This window comes from Felis catus, chromosome B4 (genome assembly GCF_018350175.1).
Source record: "Felis catus isolate Fca126 chromosome B4, F.catus_Fca126_mat1.0, whole genome shotgun sequence".
Taxonomy (NCBI): Eukaryota; Metazoa; Chordata; class Mammalia; order Carnivora; family Felidae; genus Felis; species Felis catus.
The window spans coordinates 110,218,950-110,242,925 of NC_058374.1; the positions used below are offsets into that span (position 1 = coordinate 110,218,950).

General features: G+C 35.0%; 1 protein-coding gene across 12 annotated transcripts in view; it reads right to left on the reverse strand.

Moving 5' to 3' along the window:
* Positions 1-4,548: 4,548 nt before the first annotated feature.
* Positions 4,549-23,976, reverse strand: part of CB4H12orf50 (chromosome B4 C12orf50 homolog) — a 42,777-nt gene continuing 23,349 nt past the window's right edge. For 9 of the 12 annotated variants that reach the window (XM_045062142.1, XM_019835318.3, XM_045062140.1 and 6 more), the window contains 10 exons: positions 17,766-17,924; positions 17,238-17,315; positions 17,046-17,156; positions 15,018-15,128; positions 13,494-13,601; positions 12,019-12,135; positions 10,405-10,509; positions 9,947-10,150; positions 7,993-8,085; positions 4,549-4,915 (listed from right to left, as the gene is read on the reverse strand). In XM_045062142.1, coding sequence (XP_044918077.1) covers positions 4,890-4,915; positions 7,993-8,085; positions 9,947-10,150; positions 10,405-10,509; positions 12,019-12,135; positions 13,494-13,601; positions 15,018-15,128; positions 17,046-17,156; positions 17,238-17,315; positions 17,766-17,924 — 1,112 coding nt within the window. In that variant the 3' untranslated portion in view covers positions 4,549-4,889. The remainder of the gene's footprint in view (positions 4,916-7,992; positions 8,086-9,946; positions 10,151-10,404; positions 10,510-12,018; positions 12,136-13,493; positions 13,602-15,017; positions 15,129-17,045; positions 17,157-17,237; positions 17,316-17,765; positions 17,925-23,976) is intronic. The other 3 variants (XM_019835315.3, XM_045062139.1, XM_019835316.3) reach the window with 3 other exon arrangements.

The window sequence follows — 23,976 nt, forward strand, 5'->3', positions numbered from 1 at the left end:
ATAGTTTTCTGATATAGCTGTGTTTTCTTCTTGCCTTGATTGTCAGAAAACTCAAATGTAATACAATATATATGTTATGATATTTGTTTTTTCCTTATTTTACGAGGAAAAGACATGGCTATGAACAACATATCGACACCACTATTAAGGGAGGACAAAAGGGAGGTAACAGGGAAGAAACCTTGACTATGAGTTTTACTGTCATGACTCCAAAGTTGTTATCACTGGCCCAGAGTGGTCCAATATGGCTTTAGAGTAAATTGGGCCCTGAGGAAAGGAAGTATAATCAGATATGCAACAGGTCTAGTGGAGCGTAGAGAATAGGCTAGAGTCACAGGCACACATGGTACCATCCTGCTTCTGCCAATTACAAATAAGCTAACTACTCAGTGTCTAATTTTCTCATTAATGGGGGCAATAATAATCCCTAGCTCATATTTTATTTTTATGGGATGAACTACTAATGTTTAAATGAGTTATTTCATGTAGTATAGTGCCTGTGATGTAGTAACAACTATTAGTTTTATTGTGCATAAGAAAGGTAGTTGTGGTAGGCAGAAAAGCTCCCCAAAGATGCCCACACCTGGATCCCTAGAACCTGTGAATATGTTAGAGTATATGGCAAAAGGGAATTAAGGTTGTTAATCATCTGACCTTAAAATAGTGGGACCATCTGGGTTATCCTGGTAGATTGATTTTATGTGTCACTTTGGTTAGGCCACATTACCCAGATATTTAGTCATACATTATTCTAGAGGTTTCTGCAAGGATATTTTTAGATGAGATTTACATTTAAATTGGTGGACTTTGAGTATAACAGATTGCTCTCCATAATATGGATGGGCCTCATCCTGAATAGCACAAAAGGCTGACCTTCTCAAGTAAGAAGGAATTCTCTATCAGACTGTCTTTAAACTCCAGTAAGTCTCCAGTCTGCTGGCCTCCCCCATCGGATTTTAGACTTGCAAAGTCTCAAAAATTGTGTAATTCAAGTCTTTAAAATTATTCTCTCTATATAATTTTAGATTATAAATTATATATAGATCTCCTCTCTTGATTCTGTTTCTCTGGAGAACCCTAATGCAGATTTTGGTGCTGAGAGTGGCTCTGCAGGAACATATTAGAGGTGAGTTTTCTGAGTTGGTTCTGGGAATTCTGAAACTGACTCTCTAATATGATTAGATTTAAAGACGCTAATGACTCTAATTTTAGCAGTAAAGAGAGCACTGATCATGCACGGTGTGATATGGCAATAGAAATACAGAAAATATCACCATTGTATACTCACAGCCAAACACGTATGAGGAGCAAGGATCTTGAATTCCTAGCTCACACATCACATAAACAATCTGAAAGCTGCCCTGATAAAAAGACCCCTTTCTCTCATAGACACAGGGCTGGGATTTCTGAAAAACAAATCTATAATCTCATCCTGTGAGTGACTGAATTGCAATGCAAATTAAACTCCCAAGCTCACAGGTTATTTACTGTTCCAGTGAGGATATTGATTGGGAAAGAGCATTGTCCTGAAAGTTGGAATGGAGACATGTTGGAAGACCCTCATGAAGCTGAGGACACGTTAGCCCCTAAACTCTGATGAGTCTTTGCCAGTAGAATTAGCCTCACCATTCCCAACAGAAGCAGCCACACCACCCACATCTGAGATTAACTGAGGCAGTTGCCACGTAAACTAATGCTGATTCCCCTCAGGACTGACCCTGACCACTACTCTTTGCTAGTAGACCTATAATTAGACTAAAGTCCCACCAGGCCTCACCAACTATGAGGTATAAAGTGTGACCCGTGAAGATGTATAATACATTCCTAAAAAACTATTTGAGTTTGCTAATTTATACAAAGAAAAATCCTGGGACTATGTGTGGGAATGGATATTAAAGATGTGGAATAATAGTGAAAGTAGCATGAAGTTGAATTCCAATGAATTTGTTGGTATGGGCACACTAAGCAGTGGTTCTACTTTTAATGTCACAACTCGGGGAATTATAAAGTGTTCCAACAGGGGCGCCTGCGTGGCGCAGTCGGTTAAGCGTCCGACTTCAGCCAGGTCACGATCTCGCGGTCCGTGAGTTCGAGCCCCGCGTCGGGCTCTGGGCTGATGGCTCAGAGCCTGGAGCCTGTTTCCGATTCTGTGTCTCCCTCTCTCTCTGCCACTCCCCTGTTCATGCTCTGTCTCTCTCTGTCCCAAAAATAAAATAAAACGTTGAAAAAAAAATTTTAAACAAAAAAAAAATAAAGGGTTCCAACAGTTTGGTTGGTTGGTTGGCTCAAGTATGGACTAAAAAGGGCCCAGAGTGAGTGAGCTAGAAATGCCATATCTGCCTTGGTTTACTTGTAAAGGAAGGAATTCAAAGGCTTAGAGAGATGGAAATGTTAGAGTTGATTTGTCATTTAAGACCTACCTCCCCATGCTGGGAAGATCCAGGAGACATCGTTATGTGCCCCCCACAAATTAATATGCTGAAGTGCTTACCACCAGTACCTCAGAAGTTGACCTTCTATGGAAATTGGATCCTTACAGAGGTAATCAAGTTAATGTGAGGTCATTAGAGTGGTTTCTAATATGATTCATGTCTTTATAAAAGAGAAAATTTGAATAAACACACACACACACACACACACACAAGGGAGAGTGGTATGAAGAGACACATAGAGAAGATAGAATCTACAATGCCAATGAGATGGGCTAGGAACAGATTCTCCCTTACACCCGTCAGAAGGAATCAATGCTGCCAACACCTTGATTTATAGCCCCAGAACTACGAGACAATAAATTTCTATTGTTTGAGCCACCACCCGGTTTATGGTGCTGTGTTATGACAGCCCTAGAAAACTAATATACTAAACATTGAATAAATGTTATTTTCTTATTTTTATTACTGATGCATTTTGAAAAGAATAGAATCATAGTACATCCATCAAATTCATTGAAAGCTTTTGTATGTGCCAGAAAAGCAACTGCCTTCTGCTGGCTCCATAAACGTAGGCTTAAATGCATTGCTTTTATGTGTAGGAGTCAGCAGGCATAACTTTTCACTGGCTTAGTACATTTCTGGATGGTCCACTTATCTTTGTTATCCTCTATCCTTATTTGGGGGGCTTGCTGTCTTCTTTCTTGGCTAATAGTTTACTGCATTAAAGTCATGCCTTTTCCCAAAATCACAAATATAAAAACAGGGTTGGTTTATGTCACTATCCACTTGGTCCTCTTAGACAAAGTTTATCGTAACAAAAATGTCCACTTTTTTGGGAATAATGCACATACACATTCAAGAGAATGACATTCAAGTCTTCTTTCAGATTTTTCTCTTTCCTCATCCAGTCTTCAGCATTTTGCATGTAATAAAGGTACACACTGAGAATCTGTATGTTGAGAAAGAACACTTGAACTTCCTTCTTAGAATGCTTCCTTCTTTAGCACTAGATGAAGTTTTAGAAGGACATGAGGATCTGTTAAGTGGAATTATGGATGTTTCCTATCAGCCTCCGTCTAGACAGGCTTTCAACTCTGCTCTCTTGCATCCTGTCTCTCTCACCAAGATATTTTGCTGGCACAGTTTTCATTTCTGTCCACACTATTTGTGAAAACAAAATGACTATACCCCCATGTTTTTGAAAGTGGGTAGACAGAACACCATTAGAAGCTAAAAACTAGGACTTATTACTCCACATGCTGGAATTGTATCTTATAGAATGTTTTAAAATATTTCTAAGCTTAAACTCTGATGACCTCCACAATAAATATTGAACAAGAGTCTACTAATATCCACAAGATGCATGCAAATATAAATACAGGGTGTCCCAAAGTCTTAGAGACGTTCTGAGCTTTAATAAACTCAGAAGTATAAATGCTACAAACTTACAAAAACACCCTTTGAAAGGTTAATTACATATATTGCTCTCATCCTGATCTTTAAATTTGAAGAATAAATTCTTAATTTTAAGTTCTGGTTTTAGTTACTTTGCAGATGAATTTTTTAAGTTAATTAATAATTTATTCTTCTAAACAAGTGCAAAAGAAATGGAAATAAGTTTTCAAGTGATGTCTTTCATTTGTAAGCTTTTATATTTCCAGAGTTATTTAAAGCCTTAAAATCTCACTAATACTTTTGAGACATCGCTTCATTAATTCACTTTTTTTCCCCTTTAACAGGTCCTTTTCTTTAATATGATTGTATGATTTTTGTTTTCTCAGTAGAAGAATGTTTATTTTTCATTTCTGAATCTAGCCCATCTCGGCAGATAGATTTTGTAGTTGCCAATTAAAAGACATTGTTCAGCACTGCCCTGCCTAAAAAAACAATCTTCTTTTTTCCTTTCTACAACACATCAAAGTGCATTTCTATTGGAATTCCTCTAACATAGTCATCACCAAACTGTAACCCTGGGACTTCACTGAATTTGTTTACATTTTATCTGTTACTGTCACTGAGGGCCCAGCTTAAAATCTAAGTAAAGAAAGAAAATGTGCGGTTTCTTCTGTAAAGAATATTGCAAAACAGAGATCAAAGGCACAATTTCACTTCTCAATGTGTGCAATCTAACTTAGTTTATTTACAATTAAAGAATGATTTTAATTGTCAAACTTTTAAATTTTATTAAATGTTTGTGGCAATACATAGAATGAATTCCAGACCTATATAAATACACAGGCAGCTGTCTGTAATTTGCATTTTTATCAGTTTTGAAAGAGCACAATGTACTTCCTGCATCTTATTTTCAGAATTTGCATTTTATCATCTTTGGCTACCCAGTATACAGTATGGAGTACTTGAATATCTCATTCTTTGAATTTTCACTTTTGATTGTAAATCAGATGATATCTGGCACTTTTCTCTTTTCTCATTTTTCTCTTCTCTCAACCTCCAGATTTACTTGCTCCCATTTCTTCTTGGCTCTAATAATAAAACACAGAAAATCCTTCAATTATTTTCTTGTTCAGCATTCTTCAGGGCACCATCATTCTGCATTTCTTTGGCTAATTACTTACCACAAATCTTAAGGCAAAACAAAAACTAAGCTCATTGTCTTAATTCATAAATTTTCAAAACACCATACAAACTAATTCCATTTCTTTCCAAGGCTTTTGCATTTGGATGGAGGGATGAAAAGGAATGGAAACAATACTACATATAAGGTTGTACCTTGGTACACCCAGAATGAACAGAATGGATGTTCTATCCTACAGAGACAGGCACCTCCAGTCACACCAGCTCTATCCTGATCAGAAAGGACATGCAGCCTCAAGGGAGGGCTGACATCTCTAATCGCCTTTTGCTCCTCTCCTTGGTTCCCACACATTTTTCTCTCCTACTGCATTATCCTCATAGCATCAGACAGCATTTTCCCAAAAGGCTCCTCTCGCCCATTTACACTTCTGTAGCCTTGGCTCTGAGATATTCCTTAGTGGAATAGACTAGTGGCAGCTTGTGCTTTCTGCCTCCTCTCTCCAGCAGCCCATCTGTCCACTGGGAAATGCTGAAATCGCTCCTCTGTGCCCTAGCAGGAAGTGCAGGGGAAGAAACACAAGCTAGTCTTTCTCTAGTCTGAGAATCACAACAACAATTGGAAAGGATAGGAGTTTAGGGGTTACAAATTTCCCAATCAAAAGCTCAGGTAAATAAGAAAACTTTATTTTTATAATTCTATTTAATTTCTTGACTCTATGTCCTCATTCTGCCCGATGTAGAAAACTTATCTACTCCTTTTCACATAAACTTAGTCAATTTCAGTGATTTCTTATTATTTCACATTTATATTTCAACCACATTCTATTTGAAATTCTTTCTCAGGATTTTTTTCCCTCCCTCCCTCACCTCTCTGCTGCTTATCCTCATTTTTAGGGTTGGAACAGGGGAGAATGTTTGCTTCATTATGACAGCTTGGAAGAGAATATTATTTCAGCAATCTTGGGTCTCCACAAGGCCTGGGTCCTGTGCTGGTGAATGGTGGTCCAGACAACATAGCCTATGGTTTCTCAAACTTTAATGTGCCTCTTAATCACCTGGGGAACTTGTTAATATGCAGATTCTAATCCAGGATGTCTGATATGGAGATACTACATCTCTAATGAGTTCTCAGGTGGTATCATTGCTGGTTGCCCTCAGACAATATTTCAATCACAAGTAACAAGTGGATAATTTGGCTTATAATCTACTCCCTGGCAGAACAATCTTTTGAGATTCTCGTAATAATTTGAGATTGGAGTCCACTCCTCTAATAGGGCCTGACCACAAAGTCATCTTTTGATGCTATGCTTCCAGTCCCAGCCAGGAGACTTTGTGTAGCCCTCTGGCCGTCTCCTGGAAAACTCACTTTCACTTGAAACTCACAAGAATACATGATGCCCTCCCAAGCAAACTTGGAGCTTGGGAATCTCCAGAGGCTGTCTCCAGCCCTGTCTCATGTTAGACACTCCCACCACCAGATGGCATTGATAAATTCTCTCCAAAGCTTTTCTCCCTGGGTTGCATCTGGGACGTACAATGCAGATCCTGTTTATGTTCAGATTCTTATAAACTTCAAAGGGAAATCCATCACTGACTTTCTGCCCCTGAGCCCTGGCATAGCTGGAGGTGACAGGAGAAGAGCAGAAGGGGACTTGTATGTAATAAGTGGCCCCCCACTGTACCTGGTTCCTAGCTGCCTCTCCATACCCTCCTCCTTGCTCTACGGATTGAATGGGAAAAAGTTTTATAAGCTTACATCCCCTGCACATCCCTTTTCCTGTGCCATACACGGATGGTACATGTTTCTTGCTCTGATGTGATCCCTCCACCCCCCAAATCCTTCTGTAATTCATGTTTAACTACTTAGGATGGGAGAGGAGAAGGCTGCCGGGAAACAAGAGCAGTCACTGGGATAGGGACAGGGGATGAGGAGCATGCCCTTTAATACTCCAAATAGTATCGCACCCACAAGGAAACCACAGGAGAAAAAGATGTGGCTCAACAATGTGTAGTTGTATCCAGGATTTTTGCCAGCTTTTCACGTCCTTTCCCCCAAAAGTAAATCCAATTACATGTGAAAACCCACAGAAATCTAAGAGAAAATATAGCCAATTAAATAGCGCTGCAGCAGAGTTCTCTTGGAGTAATATGATTTGAAAGATCTGGGCCAAAAAAGAAAAACAATTGACTGCACAGTTGAAGTCAAGAGTTTTGAGAGATACTACTTAAGATCTCAGCTGTTTTTTGTTTTTGTTTTGTTTTGTTTTGTTTTGTTTGGAAAGTGGACAGTTTCTAACCTGGATATGTTCAGTTTTCATTCTGGGAAGCTCTTGTAAAAGAGTTTATGGATTTCAGATGATTCTGAAAGTTCTAGGTTAATGATTTAGGTAGGAACTTTCTATCTTTTTCTGAAAGATTCAAATTTCTGAAAAGTAACTGCAACTGTTTCATCCTGTGTGGTTTTCCAAATCTGCTGTGCCAGTCCCAGATCAGCTCGGAGAAGCCACTAAGCTTTTTAGAAAAACAATCACCTGAGGTTGGGTCTGCCTCAAACTTCATCCTGGGGAGGTTCCTAGGATCCCCACACTCTTCCAGAGAGCAGAGCACAAGGGGGACACCACAGTCACTCAGAGCATCCTGGCCTAGAAACTTCATCTTAAGGTGCCCTGTCAGACTGCATCAGCTAATATTTGTGTATGGTGGATAATAGTAGGGCTTTGATATTTTGTGTTAAGATATGGTTTTATATATTCACTTTGCAGTTCAACAAAGAATACATTTTAACACATAATTGCTGCAACTGCTAAGCTTGTATCTAAGGAGAGAGGTTTTTCAGAAGATTTCTGATAACACAAAGGAGAACACAATAAAAAAAGGAAATTAAATTGCTACTACATGATCTCTACTAAACTCCAATATCATGGAAATTCTCTTAATTTTTCTAAAATATGTTTCCTGACCTTAGAAACTTGTCATTCATTTTTTAGAATTGTATGATACATTAAAATCACTAGTAAATATTTACCTGTATATATCTTTTCAGTTTTTGAATATGTTTTTGAAAAAGGAATTCTTTTTCGCCAGGCTGAACCATTATATGATGTTGACATATATTTATCTGAGAAAAAAAGAAGACCAGAATTAAATATTTTCTTACTTTAAAATCATATTCCAAAAGTGTCTCAAAGTTATAAACATCTCAGAGGTGAAGCTATTCTCTGAGTAATTTATTTTAGCATTTCAAAGGTAAGGCATTAGGAACCCAAGTGAGTTTATTAAGACCATATATGTTATCAATGAACATGGTTATGTCCCTATTATTTGGCTGCCCAATTCTTCAAATAAGGCTCTCCCCATGAGGCTAAGCTAAAGGGGACTGTGATATCTGGATGTGATCAAAATATTTCATTGCCTTGCTTTACCATGATTTTACATACAATTCTGCTAATACTTGTAGAAGAAAGAAAAGATCTAGAAGGCACCACCAATTCCCTTTACCTTCCATAAGGTGATTCCCATGATGGCAGTGATTGCTCTACCATACTACCAACTCACTGTCCCAAGGAAACCAAAGCCTTTATATACTGACTCGGTCTATAAATACCTCATTTCCTCTGGCAACTTTATATCTGAATGATTATCTAACAATGTTCTATTTGTGTTTTTAAGTATTACTATGCAGCTATGATTCTAAAAGCATGGTTCATAATAATACCAGGAATTTCTTTGCTTTTTTTCCTGTGTTGACATTTGCACCAATGGCCCAAAAGCAATAGTGAACATAACTGTGACCACCTTAACACAGATCTAGACAGCCATCCACTCACAGTAAAATAATACATTTAATAATAAAACAATAGTAATAAATAAAATTAAGACTGTTTCACCTAAGAATATTCTTATTTTACACATAAACCATTATATCATTCATTTCTAAGACAAATAGAAGAAAAACAATTTAATAAAGCTAACTTCTATTTAAATTATAAAAGTAAGGACCTAAGAGAGACACTGAATTTTTACTTATGTTTCAGAAAGTACACAACATCCAGAACTCCACTAACTAGACTGTGAACACAGGAAAATACAAACATAAAATTAGAGGGAATTAAGTGGCCTTTTGTTAAGTTGAGAAAACTGAAACCCAAATTCAAAAGACCAAAATTCATCTGAGACAGGAAGAGAAGATATGGTTCCTTCCTCCCTTGTGGCCTTGTACTTACTGACATACTATGACTTTGCCTATTACATGATGAAATGATTTAGAAGCAATCTGCGCATGGTGGGAGAGATGAGAGGTTGTCAAAAATATTGCAGTTAACCCCCAAACTAACCCTTTCAGAAAGCAATCATGAAGGCTTAAAGAAAAGCCAAGGCACTACCTGAAAGTAGGACTGAACAATGCGGTTAGTGGAACAAGAAAATGTCAACCATTTGAAAACAATCCTCAAGAGTGAAATAAAGCTTATCCAGGGGGAACAAAGTGTGATGGTGTGAGACAAAACACTAGAGAGGTTCAATGTCTAGTCATCTTCACCCAACACATTTTTTAACATATCCTTCTTCTTAATTTTTTTAATGTTTATTTTTGAGAGAGAGAGGGAGAGAGAAACAGAGTGTGAGTGGGGGAGGGGCAGAAAGAGATGGAGACAGAATCTGAAGCAGGCTCCAGACTCCAAGCTCTCAGCAGAGTCTGACATGGGGCTCAAACCCACGAGACATGGGATCATGACCTGAGTTGAAGTCGGAAGCTTAACTGACTGAGACACCCAGGTGCCCCCTAACATATCCTTTAAACCGTGTGCACTCCTGCTTGTGGAAGAAATCTTCCCACTAGTTCTCTAAGACATCATGGTGGTAGTGATGGCCCGGAAACAGAACACCGGTTGGATAGGGATGAAGATTACTTGGACCATCAGGTGATTCCATGGGATTGCAAACCACGTGCATGAGTAAATCATGTAAGGAAAGAGCCTCACCTGGACAAAGGTTGAGTTTGGGTTCCTTGTTAACATCGACTTTATTGTAGGACCTATTTGTGGGCCTGCTGCGGGGAGGTGCACTCAGTGAGACAGTCCTGATAGCATCTCTCTGAACATGGATATAGGATGCATTCTCAGCACTTCTGTTTTTATTATTGCGATGGTAACTCATTTTATTTTTGGGATTTGGGGCCTGTACTGCTGTAAAAGAAAGCAGGAGGGGAGTGAGGGATAAAACAAGCTGGTTTCATACTCATAAATAACATACTGCATGGTAAATGTTTGCACTATGGAAGACAATGTGTGCTAAGAGAATTAAATCTATAGGATTTGGGTTGACATGTAAAATAACATGTTGCACAACAGTAATTTGTTTTTCAGGTAGAAAATATTATTTTATATTTAATTTTGTTTCAAATTATAATTTAGAAATATCAAATACATAGATCCTTTACCTCTCTGCATTCCTGGGCCAGGAAAATTCTTTGGTTCATCGTAAATCCATTTTCTTTTCTTCACACCTTTAAAGTGAGGCTTCCTCACTGGCTGGACATCATTCACTTGAAGAAGATACAAATTTTTACAGGTTTTTAAGAGATGCTTTCATCTGAAAATTACTATAGGTGATAATTACATATCTGTGCATACACATGTCAAGCAAGAGAAAAAAATAAATGCACTACACTAATATTTTACTTTCTAGAACAAAGTGTGACTTATTTTTTAAAGCACCCTGCCCTCAAGAGAAAGGCTATCCTGAAAATTGATTGATGAGAAAACTTTTGATACGTAGCATTCCTCAGAGGAAATGTTTCCCCCCAAAAAGAATTTGTGGATTGTTTAAAAGAATACAAAATTATATTCCAAATATAATTATATATCTCATTATAATGTTATTTTTAAGTAGTTTTAGAATTGTTATTTTGAACATAAATCTACTTCTTAAGAAGGTGGATTAATGTAAAATACTTTTAGTGAATATTACTTTATTCTTTTAAGTTTTAAGAATTTGAGTATAAGGTTAGTTTGGTGAAACAAGACTAAGTAGTCAGAATTGTAAGTGCTAATAGTACTAAATTATTCACTTTTTACTGGCATATTTTTACACTGAAAAATTTATATACAAGCTCAATCTTCTAGGAATTTCTAAGGTACATTTCTCCAGAGACTCTTAAAACAATTTAGTATACAGGCCATTCTTTGTTGTTTCTCTGTGTGGAGGTCCTGAACATTCACTATTGAACAGAGAAAATGAACATCAAGTTCACTATGTAGATTACATTAGCTCTCTGTAGTGGACTACTAAATCTGTCTTTGCCCTAGCTCTCAAATTCAGCTTAAGCATTAAGTTTGAATTCTGATTCACCACCTCCTCTCCAAATATCATGCTCCACCCTTACCCTCAAGCTCCCATTCCTAAGATTTGAAAACCATATTTTTAACAAATGTCACTAAACTGGGCTTCTTAGGAGTAAGCCATCATGTTTCTCAAGCTCCCACTCCTAGGATTTGGAAACCATATTTTTAACAAATGTTACTAAGCTTCTTAGGAGTAAAACCATCATGGTTCCCTTCAATGCCTGGCTGGGATCCAAGAACATTATAGTTTCAGTAAATGAAATAAATGAAAGAAGGAAGGAAGGAAGGAAGGAAGGAAGGAAGGAAGATTCATGAGTCTTAATTGTATCAAGAGAAGTAGCTCAGAATACAGAATGGCATGGTAAAGCCAAATCATGAAAAAAAATCCAACACATAATAAAAATTTGTCAATGTATCCCACTATGGGTTAAATTTAAAAGGGTGTACTAATGAATCTTCCAAGAAGGTAGTATATCATTAATTTTAATACCTAAATTAAACTAGTGGGTATGTATATAATTTACTAGGACCTACATCACAATTCATTGTCCGAGTTAGTAGAAGAATATTGTTTTTAATTCTTAATCCTGAATAATTTTCAAAACATCCTTTTTTCTTTCATTTTAAAAATTCTATTTCAAATAAGCAAAACAAATCCATGATAAGACAAATATATCTAAGGCCAAAAAGTGGTAGAGCTAATGTCTCACTTGAAGAGGGGTCCTCTCTGCACTTCATACTGATATTCTCAGTAGCATTTAATACATGCGTTGTAGGTACTAGTCGGGTAGTTAGGGAACGCTTTGGATGAGGGCTGTCCTTGTTATCTTTTAAAGCAAATTAAAAAAATAAAATATCAATATTAGTAAAAGAAGGTTTCAGTTGGTATTTTACTTTTCAAACATTATATGATGGGTATACCTCTTTAAAATATATATATTAATTTTTACAACACTGAAATTCCCTAACCACTACATTGAGTCCCCAAAATTTGTCACTAACAAAACATTAAATATCTGATATACAGGCATTATCTTCAATATATAAATAATATATTTGTGGCAATATTTTTAATAATTTCATAAGAAACAATCAGAAGGTTATCAATTTTAAATCAAATGTGCTGATTTAAAAATAGGTTCCAGAAATAATTTAAGTGGAACAACTTTCGTGTGTTCTATGCTTTGGAGCAGGACTGTCTAACAGAGCCTTATACAATGATGGAAATTTTCTCAGTCTGTACTGTACAAAATGATAGCCACTAGTCATATGTAGATACTGAGCACTTGGAATATGGCTAATGCAAACTGAAGAGCAGAATTTTTAAAAATTTCATTTTAGTTTAAATTTAAACAGCCACATGTGAAGAGTGGCAACGGTTATTACTGTAGTTAGAATTTTTTTGTTTTTTTGATCGATTCAGCGAAAGGTTTCCATCTTTGAGTGAGAAGAAAAGTTTTACATATCATTTCCCATAAGAATTATTTGATCACAAGTGCCTTAACCTATTCTTGAAAATGTTTATTTAAGGGTGGGCAAAACAGTAGATGAATTTGTTTAACATTTGGATGCAGAATATGTAAAGCCCTCTAATTACAGGACAGCTAAACTTTTAGTCTGTGACTAAGAGAGCTGCCCAGCAGAGAGGTACTAGCTGGGGGCTGCTAACCATGGTAAGGGGAGTACAAAACTATGAAGTACAAACTATGATTTTATTATATCCTTGATTATTCACAGACTATAGTTGGTAATAATTACAAAATGAGGAAGTCATAGAAGTCATCATGAAATTAATACTCTTCACAGTGTTCACAAACAAAGCTTTTTAAGAAAATTCAATCACACGGAGTATTTGAAGTTGGAAAAAGAAACTAAAAAGGACTTGGTTTTACCATTTAAAAGAACCAATAACTGTAGATCTAGCAAGACTCCTAGAAATTATGTAGTCCAACAGGCCAATAATTCAGATAAGGAGACTGAAGCTAAAAGAGATGAAGTCTCATGGTCAAACACTTAGGGACAGACCAGGACTGAAACCTTGGGGCTCTTGACTCCGAATCACTGGATTTAGTGTATATTTTAATTTATGACCTTGCCTCTTATATTGGTTTCAAGTGTCAAGCTTTATATTTACATTTCTCAATCCAAATTATGAACGGATTAAAACTATAGGATGGTTCATTACCTTTAGTATTTGAACATTTTGACACGATAATTTCTTTCTCTTCAGTTGCAGCTTCCTTTTCATCTACTCCAAGGAATATGATCCTCTGTGGAACATAACAGTCACCTCCTATGACAATACCTTACTGTCAGTGGCTATGATGGCAGAAAGTTGTAAAACACTATCTTCCAATACAGGATTATCCTCTACAATATACCTTTGCCAGTTTTGTTTAAACACTTCTTAGTGATACCACCCACATCTCTCTATATATCATATATGTTTAAATTAATACATGTGCATATATATGTATATGAATATACAGTATATACACTTACAGATAATTGCAAAAAAATTCACATAGTTAACAAAATTAATTTTTCTTTAACATATGGAAATCTTTATTTCTACCCTGTCCCACCCTTTAGAGGTACTCAGAATAAATATAATTTATCTTCAATATAACATCTTCAGATATACGAAAGCAATTTTTATGTTCCTTAAAGTTCTTCCATTTTCCAAGATAAACATCCATAATTGTTTTAAATGTTATATACTTAATTTCCAGATTCTTCACCATACAAATTACACTTTTGTAACATAAAATATTTGTTTCAAGTAGCCTTTTTTAAAAATGACACACAAATGTGGACTACCCTGTACAGAAATCAGTGGAACTGGTATAATAATAATTGGCATTTATGCAGCATTCTTCTAGGTATCAGACACTCCACTGGGTACTTTAAATGACTTATCACATTTAATGATCTTCCTATACTACTCCTAATAATTCAATGTGAGTTTACCTGAGCTATTTGGTAGCAATCACCAATTACTGAATAATTTTTAAACCTTGTGGACAACAAAAACACTTATTTTTTTCTTCACAATCTGTATCATGTCGAGTCTTTCCCGACTTGAAGAAAATCCACCATTAATGTCTTGAACTTAAATGCAAGACTATGTTTATCACAGCTTGACTTTACCTTGTTTAAACTTGGCTCATTGATCCAGCATATTAACTTCTAGACATCTGTCAATTTTATAAACATGTCTCATTCATCTAGCCATTCAATTGTTTAAACATAAAATCGTTTATTCTACAAATATTCACAGAGTGCACCTCATGTGTCAGACATTCTACTAATAAGGATTCATATATAGCAATTAATTATATACATTTCCAGGCCTCAAGTGTCTTACCCAAAGCCAACAATAGGAATGTCAAAAAGATTTTGAAAAAACAAAATTAGTTATGAGAGAGGAAATTTGACTCATTTATTATATGGTGATATATTCAGAATCAACCAGTTATAAATTAACTCACCTCCATTTTCAGCGTTTATTTATTTTTGGGACAGAGAGAGACAGAGCATGAACAGGGGAGGGGCAGAGAGAGAGGGAGACACAGAATTGGAAACAGGCTCCAGGCTCTGAGCCATCAGCCCAGAGCCTGACGCGGGGCTCGAACTCACGGACAGTGAGATCGTGACCTGGCTGAAGTCGGACGCCCAACCGACCGCGCCACCCAGGCGCCCCACTCACCTCCATTTTCAAAAGCAGCAATGTCAGTCCTTGGTTTCCTATCCAATGATGCTTTTATCTCACCTTGCCTTTCAGATAGGCTAAATTTTGTTGGAACTGTAAGACCATCCCCTAAAAAATTAAGTAAAAATAAGAAAAAAAAAGAAAAAAATAGAAAATCACCCCAGGAGCCATTAGGTACTTACATAAAATTCATGATGATAGTAAAAAGCCTAAAAGTTAGTGCAATTATTGTTTGCATAGTGATATGATGAACAATAAATTTATAAATATATGAATTTTAAGCATATTTTATAATTATCAAGAAAATAGCAAGCAAGTTTGTTTTCCTATATGTATTATTTATTAAATGGCAATTTAAAAATTTAAACAATCTAACATTACTATGTATGTATAATATATTTAACTTATTTGCTATGTTCTTCATATAATGAATTTTATAATATTTCTTTTGATTATACCTATTTATCATGAACAAATTGAGTAAAAAGCATTAGAGTCTACCACTGACAAATGGTAATTATACTGTGATAATTAAATAATTCTTAGAATTTTTCTTATACATCTCTAGATAATTTTTTACTAAAATAAGCTATTAAAAGCAGAATAAAGAGAGACATGATAATCTAATGCACCATGTGATTCTGGATTGGATTCTAAACCAGAAAAAAAAAAGTTCATTTTACCATAAAGGACATGGATGGCACAGCGGGTGAAATTTGTTTAAAATTCTGTAAATAATATCAGATCAGTGGTAATTTCCTGATTTTGATGGTTATACTAAAGCTATGTAAGACTTATGCAGGAGCATCATCTCTGCAGCCTACTCTTACACTAACAGTTTAGAAAAAATAACAATGTATATATTTAGAGAAAGGAAGAGTGAAAAATCAAATGTGTAAAACGCTAATATTTGGGAAAATCTGGTGAAGATTATTCATGAATTAACTGAAATTATTTAAATATAAAAGGCTTTTAAAACCATAATTTAAGGCGAAAGTACATGCAATTATCTTTAATCCCTAATGGTATTCTACTGTTTTTATATTCATTGCTGACTTGTATTATTGGTTTTGCTTTCTTGTCCAAGTAATGCGGGCAATGTGCCCTTCTCTAGATGTGGTGCTCGCCTATCAGTTAAGTCTTTCCTATCATTTTAACATCTAACATCTAATGGTATGTTGCTGCCACCTACTGCCATATGTTTAAATAGTTTACCACATATGTACTTGACTGGCAGGCATTTTACTCTTTATCCTCTACTTTATCCTACCCTTGTCTTGATCCTGGGAGATTTTCCCAATTATCATTTTTTACTTTTAGTGAGAGGAGAGGACTCAAATCTCCTACTTCAGCAAAACTTGCCTTTCATCTCATCCTCATGGCAGGAAAACCATATAAACTCGTAACACCCGTGGATTTTCTCTGAGTTTCTGGTTTTACATCCAGAAAATAATGTTCTTCTTATCTTGCTTTTAAGGGCAAATTGTTTACCAACACTGAAATCAGATTCACCAAAGCATAAGATCCATGAAAGGTCCAGCCTTGGAATAATCCAACTGCATTGTCTCTGAAATTGCCTGGTACACATAAGGCACTCATTCAATGCACAAATGTATTCTTGTTCTGCCACTAACGTCATCCTGTGATCTCCCTTTTATCCTTCTAGGGCTAGGTTGTCCTTTCTATTCACAGAGAAAAATAGCCCCTACTTCACAGGGAGAGTGATTTGCAAAGAAAAAAAAGATGGTAAAAGCAAGTTATTTATAGAATTACTGCATCGAGGGTGTAATGCCCCCCATGTGTTTATGTAGTCTTTTCATTCTGCACCTCCTCTGGGAAAGCATAATTAATAGCAGCTTTTCATATTAAATTTAGGTCATCTGATAAAAGCATTTCCTTCTCTCTCTCAATTCTGATGTATTATTTATCATTAGCTCTAGTGTACATCTTACTAAATAATTCACAGCCTATCACACCAAGTATCTCTTATACATCACCTTGAAATGCTGCCTTTTCATGCCTTACCTTCTTGCAATTCACTGCCATTTTCCGAAGGCTTTTCTAACTCTTTGTCTGCTGTAGAGGCTATGCTTTTTGATGATGAAATATCTGGAGTATGAAATCTGTAGTATTCACCTAATCTCCCATGAGAAAGCTAGTGGTTAGTATATTTGTCACATCAAACATTAGGAAATCCACAAATGTTTGATTTCTTACCGGATTTATAACACATCTCCTTTATTGCTCTTTTTTCTTCAATTTCTTCAGGAGTCTTTGTCCATAAACTAGATGCATCTATAGGATATATGTACATCTTTTTAAATTAAATTGTCCCGAAGCCAAATGGTATGAAAATATACAAATCAGAATTAAGAATCCCAAATATTGTTCTCACAGGTGGGATTTTTTGAAATTTTTAAAATCAGTAATTTGCATACTAGTAAATGTCTCAAACTGCCGTATTTCACATATTAGAAAAATCAGTGTAAGCAACTGTCCCTATTTAAATGAGGTCTATCTCCCAGCCATCATACAACAAAAACTCTCCAATCCAAATGATCATATATAGACATAGAACAAATTAGAACATAATGAATTTAATATACTTAATAAAATTGAAGCTATTTTCTTACTAAATTCTGCCCTATTTATTACATTATAAACCTCTAACAGTTAAAAAAATAAATTAAAAAACATGATAGGGTTTTGAATGTTCATTGTAAATCTGAGAAAAGTCTTACTAACCATTTTGTTCATCTCCTTCCTCCTCTTCTTCCTCAAAGTTAGTTTTTAAAACTAAAGGATGATGAATGGGTCGTGATATATTCTCCTGAGGTTTCAGGGGTTCCTGACTCTGGGTCAGGGGTGGAATTCCTTCCTGAGTTTCTTTCTGTGGTGTGATATCTACAGAGAAAATACAAAGTTTCTGTCCTTTTAAGATCTATATTATATACATGTCTAATGATCAACATTTACCTCCTGATTTATTATGCATTTTGTTAAGAGGTATCTCGTCTTATTTCTGGAAAGGTTTTCAAACTAAAAAAGATAAACATTTTGCCTGTAAAGTGCAGAAAATATGCCAATTCATAGATTTTAGATAGGAATTATAACCATGACTTGGTATATCACACTTTTGGTATAAATGCATAGTAATCATAAGTATCACTGTATTCTTACACTATGTGAATAAGAATAGCTTAAGTAATTACAACAAATTAATGAAGGCAGATTCAAATATGGCATAGCTTATAATGGCAGAGTATATACAGCAAAACAGGAATAATCCAATTGTTCTAGTTTTTGGTGGCTGCATGATTACTTGGAAGTGAGAAAGAGTGAAACTTTCACATTCCTCTATTGGCTACACATCGGTCAGACTGTCCAAAGTTCTAGGTCATATTTAAATGTTCTATAACCTTCAAAACTAACAAGCAATTACTAGAAAAAGCTAGTCAACATATGAATCTTCTTCATCATCAATTCAACCCCCTTTGTTTTCTAAATGAGTAGTTATCAAATTTGGCTAATTACCAGAATCAACTAAAGAAATTATTCAAAACATCTTTTAAGTCTCTGCTTTCTGAACTTCTGATTTAGCAGGTCTAGATTAAAGCCTGGAAATCTAATTTTATTTTTTAAAAGTCTCAGGTAATTATGAAATCAGCCAAATATGGAAACCACTGCCCCAAATGAATGATCATCTAACTAGGGTTCTAGATTATAGAAAGTCTTTAGGTGGGTATGCCATATCCCAATTATTTGAAAGCAAGGAATACAATTCCAGATCCTCAATTTCCATATTTATCTTTCCCCTAAAGTTGGTTTGCCTAAGAACAGGCTTAAGTTCACAATAACCTTTCCTCCACTGTACAAGATAAAGGCCTACCCTTCACTCATGCCAGAATTTACTATAGCACATGCTCAAAAGAGAAATCCTCCGTTAGTGATAAACCAAACTACCATAAACCCATAGGGCTGTCTCCATTACCTTAATTTATATACATTTCTACTAGGATAAAATAATGATGTGGTAGGCAAAATAATACCCCCCCCCCCAAGATGTCCATGTCCTAATTCCTAGACCTTGTGTATGTATTAAGTTATATGAGAAAGAGGTATTGAGGCTACAGGTAGAATTAAGACATAATCAGGTGGCCTTAAAATTGGCAGATTTTTTGCCCTGAATTATCCAGGTGGGCTCAAAGTAATCAAAAGGATCTTTACAAATGGAAGAGACATGCAGAGAAAGAGAGCCAGGAAAAGAGATGTGACAATGGAAACTATGTCAAGTGATGCAGTGTCAGAAGGACTTGACTTTCATCGAAGATGGAAGAAGGAGGACATGAACCATGGAATACAGGAGGCCTATAGAAACTGGAAAAGGCAAGGAAAGAGGTTCTCTCCCAGAGTCTTTAGAAGAAATGCTTCCCTGGAGACAGCTTAATTTTAATCAGAAAGTCTTCATGGAATTTCTAGAGTATAGATCTACAAGATATCAAATGGGTCGTTAAAGACACTTGGTTGATGGTAATTTGTTACAGCAGTAACAGAAAATGAATACACAAAGTATTAGAAAAAGTGCTACTAGTGTCCGTTTTGGAACATTCTAAATTCAAATGCATAGTAGAGTATGGCAGCAGTTAAGAATTTTTGTTGAAAAATTCTGCCTCTCCCATTTCTGGAGTAATGTTATATAATATATAACTCTTGAGGGGAAAGTCTCTTGACATCAATGGAAGGAAAGCACTGGTAAAAACTCTGAAGGAAAAACATGGCTTTAAATAAAGCTTTTTAGCTATTCTCAATATATATTCCCAAGACTTGTCATTAGCTGCAAAGAAAAGCTTCACTGAACATTCTAAACAGTAAATTTTAGAGCCACATTTTTAGAAGTTTCATTGAGATGTAATTCATATGCCATACAAGTCACCAATAGAAATATACAGTTCAATAGTTTTTAGTATATTTACAAAGTTGTGCAACCATTGCCCTAATTTTAGGACATCACTCCAAAGAAGAAACCTATTCCCATTAGCAGTTACTCTTCATGTCTTTCAAACACCCATACCTCTACACAAGCACTGACATACCTTGTTTCTATGAATTTGCCTATTCTACATATTTCATGTAAGTGGAATCATACAATATGTGGTCTTTTGTACATGACATCTTCCACTTACCATAGTGTTTTCAAGGTTTAGTCATGCTGTCACCTGTAATAATACTGTATTCCTTTTTTATACAAATAATATTCCACTGTAGACATATACCACAATTTATCCATTCATCTGAAGGTGGATACGTGGGTTATTTCCACTGCTTTGGCTGTTATAATGTAGGTATGAACATTTGTGTACAAGTTTTCATGTGGACATATGTTTTCACATCTCTTGGATATATACCTAGAAGTGGAATCACTGGGAAACATGCTGACTCTGTTTAATATTTTGAGGAGCTGCCAGAATGTTTTCTAAAACAATTGTGCCATTTTACATGCCTTCCTGCAATGTATGAAGATTCCAAATTCTTCACATCCTTGTTAACCCTTACTATATGTTTTTGATTAAACCATCTTGATGGGTATGAAGTGGTAGCTCATTGTGGTTTCAATTTACATTTATCTAATGGTTGATGATACATGATGAACATTTTTCATGAGTTTATTGGCCATTTGTAAATCTCTGAGAAATATCTTCAGATTCCTTGCCCATATTTTTCATAGGATTATGTTTATATTATTGGGTTACAAGAGTTCTTTATATATTCTGGATACAAGCCCCTTGTCAGATATAGGATTTGCAGATATTTCTCCCATGCTGTGGGTTGTCTGATCATTTTCTTCATGGTATTCTTTGAAACACAAAAGTTTCTAATTTTGATAAAATCTAATCCATTTCTTGTTTGGTTTCTTGCCCTTCTGGTGTCTCTCAGAAGGCTTTGCATAACCTAAGGTTCCTTATAAGAGTTTTATAACATTAGCTCTGTAGGTTTTTTATCTATTTTGAGTTAATTTTTTTGTGTAAGGTGTGAGGAAGAAGTACAAAATAACTTTATGTGGCTATCCAGTTGCCCTAACACCCTTTGTTGAAAATACTCTTTCTCCCCATTGAATGATCTATGTATCCTTGTCAAAAACCAATTGACCTTAGGTTGATTGATATAAAGGTTTATTTCTGGTCTCTCAGTTCTATCTCATTGATCTATATCTATACACCTATTTTTATGCCAGTATCAGGTGGTTTTGATTTCTATAGCTTTGTAATAATGTCTAGATTTTGAAATTATTAACACTGAGCTCTATAGCTTTGTTCTTCATTTTCAAGATTGTTTTTGCTATCTTGGTCCTTTGAATTTCCATATACATTTTAGAATCAGCTTGTCAATTCTTCAAAGTCATTTGGGATTTTGACAAGGGTGACATTGAAACTATAGATCAATTTGAGGAGAATTACTATGATAACAATATAGCCAATGTATGAACATGAGCTATTCTTTCTATTGAGTGTAATATTTGTACTTCTTGTGCTAAATTAATTCCTAAATATTTTATTCTTTTTGATGCTGTTATGTGTAATTGCTTTTTTCCTTTAATTTTTTCCTTTAATTTTCCTTTAATTGTCGTTTAATTGTGTGTTCCTTGCTAATAAATAGAAATCTAACCAATTATCATATATTAGTCTTTTACCCTGTAACCTTGGTGAATTTATTAGTTCTAATAGTTTTTTAATGATTTCTAGAATTTTTAAAATAAAAGATAATGCCATATGTATAGAGATAATTTCATTTCTTTTTTTCCCAAGCTAATTGCCTTTTATTTGTTACCATTGCCCAATTCTTCTGGCTTGAATACAAGTGACAAGGATGAACATCCTTGGCTTAAATGTAAGTGCCAAGAATGAACGTGATTGTTCTTGATCTTAGGGGAAATGCTTTCAGTCTTTCACCATTAAGTATGATGTTAGTTGGAGATTTTTCATATATCCTTTAGCAGGTTGAGTAAGTACCCTTCTATTCCTAGTTTGGCTAGTGTTTTATTTCTTTATTTTTTAGTCACAAGAGAGTTTTGGGTTTTGTTAAATGCACTTTCTTCATTATGATCATGTTTTTTCCTCTTTATTCTATCAATGTGGTGTATTACAGTAATTGATTTTTAAAAGTTAAACCAACCTTGAACTTCTGGGATGAATCTCATTTGGTCATGGAATATAATCCTTTTTTAAATGTTGGTGGATTTCATTTTCTATAATTTTATTAAATATTTTTGTCTCTCTATTCACCAGGAATATTGGTCTGTAATTTACCTGTGATGTCTTAGTCTGGTTTTAAAATAAGAGTAAATACCAGCCTCATAAAATGAGTTGGAAAATAGTCCCCCATCTTCTATATTTTTGGAAGAGTGTGAAGAGTTGGTTATTAATTTTTCTTCAAATTTTTGGTATAATTCAATAGTAAAGCCATATGAACCTGAGTTTTTATTTGTAGGAAGATTTTTAAGTGCTTATTCTATCTCCTTATTATAGGTCTGTTCAGATTTTCAATTTTTATTTTCTGGAGTCAGTTTTGGTAGTTTGTATCTTCCTAGAAAGTTGTCCATTTCGTTAGTTGTAAAATAATATTTGTTCATAGTATTCCTTTCTGATCTTTATTATTTCTGTAAGATTGGTAGTATGTCCCCTCTTTCATTTCAGTCTTTAGTCATTTCAGTCTTACTTCTTTTTTTCTTGGTTAGTCTAGCTAGAGTTTCAATTTCCTTGATCTTATCACTGCTTTCATTGATGTTCTCTGTCAGTTTTTTACTCTCTATTTCATTATTTCTGCTTTACTCTGTATTATTTTCTTCCTTCTGTTTGCTTTAGGTTTACTTTGCTCCTTTTTCCAGAGTCTTAAAATGTAAAATCAAGTTATTAATTTGAGATCATATTTTCATTTTTTTACTAAAATTTTTATATTTATTTTTGAGAAAGAGAGAGTGCACACACAAGTAGGGGAGTGGAAGAGAGAGAATAAAATGTGAAGCAGGCTCAGACTCTGCATTATCAGCGCAGGGCCTCGCGCAGGACTCAAACTCACTAACCATGAGATCATGACCTGAACCAAACAATGTTGGACACTCAACCAACTGAGCCACCCAGGCACTCCTGAGATCATATTGTTAAATGTAGGCATTACAACTGTAACATTTCTTCTAAGTACTGCTTTAGGTGCATCTCTTGAGTTTTAGTATGCTGTTTCTTCATTTTCATTCATTTCAAAGCATTGGCTAACTTTCCTTGTAATTCTCTTATAATTTTCCATGTAATTTCTTGGTTGTTTGCAGGTGTGTTGTTTAATTTCTACATATTTGTGAATTTACCATTATTTTTTTCTTCTATTAATTTCTAATTCCATTGTTTGGAGAACAGACATTGTATGATTTCTACAATTTCAAATTTATTGAGCTTTGTTTTATGGCCTAATATATACTTTATCCTGGAGATTGTTCCATTTGCACTTGAGAAATATATGTATTCTGCTATTTTTGCAAAGAATGTTCTACAGATATATTCAGTTGTGTTGTTTTATAGTTGTTCAAGACTTCTATTTCCTTGTTGTTTATGATTGTTTGCATAGTACATCTTTTTCATCCTCTCACTTTCAACTTGAGTTTTTGAAACTAAAATGTGTCTCCTGTAGATAACATATAGTTGAATATTTATTTGTAATCTGACAGTGTCTGTTTTTCTGTATTTTTACCCAATCATATTCAATGCTATTAATGATATATTGGATATTTATCTGTCATTTTACTTCCTGTTTGCTTTTTTATTCCTCTCTTCCTCCACTGCTTTCTTTGGCAGTGAGTGAATATTTTTTAGTGCAATATTTTGATTATTTTTATGAGTTTTCCCTATTTTTAAAGGTATCTTCTTGGGAGTTGCTCTAGAGCTTACCATATACTTCCTAACTTACCATA